General features: G+C 41.5%; 1 protein-coding gene and 1 pseudogene across 2 annotated transcripts in view; one reads left to right on the forward strand and one right to left on the reverse strand.

Annotated features, from left to right (window-relative positions):
* Nucleotides 1-41: 41 nt before the first annotated feature.
* Nucleotides 42-695, reverse strand: LOC137988256 (serine/threonine-protein kinase 40 pseudogene; annotated as a pseudogene).
* A 183-nt stretch (nt 696-878) lies between these two features.
* Nucleotides 879-2,500, forward strand: part of LOC137988232 (uncharacterized) — a 20,136-nt gene continuing 18,514 nt past the window's right edge. For both annotated transcript variants that reach the window (XM_068834284.1, XM_068834283.1), the window contains exons 1-3: nt 879-1,079; nt 1,589-1,733; nt 1,832-1,956. In XM_068834284.1, coding sequence (XP_068690385.1) covers nt 1,043-1,079; nt 1,589-1,733; nt 1,832-1,956 — 307 coding nt within the window. In that variant the 5' untranslated portion in view covers nt 879-1,042. The remainder of the gene's footprint in view (nt 1,080-1,588; nt 1,734-1,831; nt 1,957-2,500) is intronic.

Below are 2,500 nucleotides of genomic sequence, written 5' to 3' on the forward strand. Positions count from 1 at the left end.
AAGGCCAGTTGCAATTGGTCTCCTTACCTTGTGCAGGCACTCTACCACTCGAACAATGTCGTGTGAAATATTATAATTGTCTCCCTTTCGGACAGTCGTTTCTCTCGAATCACGTAATGCTGTAAGTTAATCAAATCAGCCGTATCCGAACTGAAGTCGTGAGCGCACAAGCAGTCAAGAACTAAACAAAGGCGATGTCGAATGCGATACTGTCTTGCAACTCTCGCGCTTTGCTGTGGGCGGTGAACGTTTGTTGCGCCACTCGAGTCTTTATCAGGGGGAATTTCCTCATAGTATTCGTCCTTGAAAAGTCCGTGATGGTGTACAACGCCATCTTGGTCGTGAAGAAGAGATAGCAAAGAATACTCAGTGTGTAATAACATCTTTCCTTGTTTATCGTCCTGAGTCTCGCGTCCCGGGTCGGCCAACGTGAGGATTTTAATGGAATAAAAGTCATCTGTACCATCCTTTTTCGCTAAACACTGAACGATGCTTCGTACAGGTGAATTACCCAATCTAGGTCCAAGTAAGTACGGACCAGCGCGTTTCAGCGTTCCACGATTCGAAGCTCTGATCAAAGCCCTTCGCGAACTCAGAGACGAACTGGAAGGAGTAGAATTCGACGACGATTCGCCTGATTCAAGGCAAGACGCCTTTCGCTTTACTCCAGTTGTTCCACTGCTGCTAGAGCGCATTCTTGATGAGCACACTCTGGAAACAAAGAGACCTTTCGTTTGAATTGTGTCACATCGGAAGTGATTCCATTCAAAAAATGTTTGTTTGAAGTTCAGGTTCTCTCGGCCAAGGGCACACCGCTCAAGCCCGGGCCGAGGATTCAAAAAGTTTCAGACTTGATATCTTATTCAGCGACATGGATGACAGACATTTTATGTAAAAAAAATCTCCGTTTGTGGCAAAAAAATCTCCCTTTCATTGAACATAATATTGAAAAATCGGAACTTGGAACTTGTTTCACACACTTTTGTTGCCATGGTGAAAGGACGCCCAACACGTGCGTTACCAAAAAACAGACAACATCAAAATGGCAGAGCTCTTATCAAAAGCCACGGATTCTAGAGGTAGGATCTCTCTCGTCTTGAATCAATAAGGGGCATTATAACTACTTTAAGATTCTCAATTTCATGCCAACAGAATATTCTTACAATCAATGTAATGTCAAGGAGGAACGGACTATTCTAGTTTGTTTCTGGATGGTAGCCTATATCGTGGATGCTCGTCAAGAATGTTAAATACTCTAATAAAAGTAACAATCTCGGCGTTCTCATCGAAAAGTTATCATTTTCATTAAGAATTTAGAGCTCCATGATTCTGATTATTGTAAAGACATCCTCCTTCTTTGAACAACTTGCAATATATTTGTTGGGACAATAATTCAGTCGTTAGTTTATCACACCATGACCATATATATATACTGAAAATACAGCTAAAAGCCCAAATATCCTAAGAGACTCTAGAGAGATCTTCATTCTAATTTCTAAGTTTAGGCTGTCTCCTAAATCTACCTTCAGATATGTTCAATAACAATAACAAAAGCTCTCACTTGTGTAAACTTTATTTGATTTATCAGGGAATGATTATCTTCATTCCTTGAGGCCAACTGTTAAGCCCTACTTCAAGGATGGCCTTGGAAGCAAATCAATTGGGGAACCTAAGTGGAGACCTCACCCAAGAAATGCTCTTTCTGTGCCCAATAGACTCGACAACTCAGTTAGGTTAGTACCAGTGCGAAAAAAATTAATGTTTTTTTGGTAGGATTTTGTGTCTTATGGGTAGAAAGAAAGTACTGTTTTGTCTTGCTGAAAATTTTCAGGGGTGGTAATGGTCTAGACTGGTTTTCAAGTATTCGCTGTGCTTCACACGAAGAGAATACGCACATACCCTCTCAAGAAAGACAAAAAGAAGCAGTGTGTCATCTTGACACCACCTGTGACAGAGGTAGGGCAACATAAGAAGATTTTTTGCCATGCCCCAATTTTAGCTTGTTCCTTTTCTCACTGAGTCAAGGGGCAGAAAGGAGGGAGCTAAAATTCAGGCATACAGTAGTAGGCACTCAGGAGCATGTGCAACAAGTCTACCTCTGCGACTTGGGTTTAACTCTAAGCCCCAAGGCTGTATGTGGGTTGAGTTTCAGTCAATTTCAATCTGCCTCGGAAGGTTTTTCTCTGGATAATCTGGTTTTCCTCCCTCAGCAAAATCGACTCTCAGTCAATTACATGTACATCCTGGCTGCGGGTGGATGCCATTGATAGGGATAACCACTGGTATTGTTCCCTTTAATAGTCATAAATGAATAAAGTTGGTAGTGTAAGGTCTAAAAACTGGCAGTAGAAAATTAATCCTAGCAGGTGAAGAAATAGATCTTTAAGCACTAACTCAAGACAAGGTTCAATTTAGGAAGAGACAATTAGGACTTCCCCCTCTCCTTCCCGACAGGGTCTCTAAGGAAGAGTGCATGTATAACCAAATGATAGTGTATTAT

The sequence above is a fragment of the Montipora foliosa genome, unplaced genomic scaffold, assembly GCF_036669935.1.
Source record: "Montipora foliosa isolate CH-2021 unplaced genomic scaffold, ASM3666993v2 scaffold_412, whole genome shotgun sequence".
Lineage (NCBI taxonomy): Eukaryota > Metazoa > Cnidaria > Anthozoa > Scleractinia > Acroporidae > Montipora > Montipora foliosa.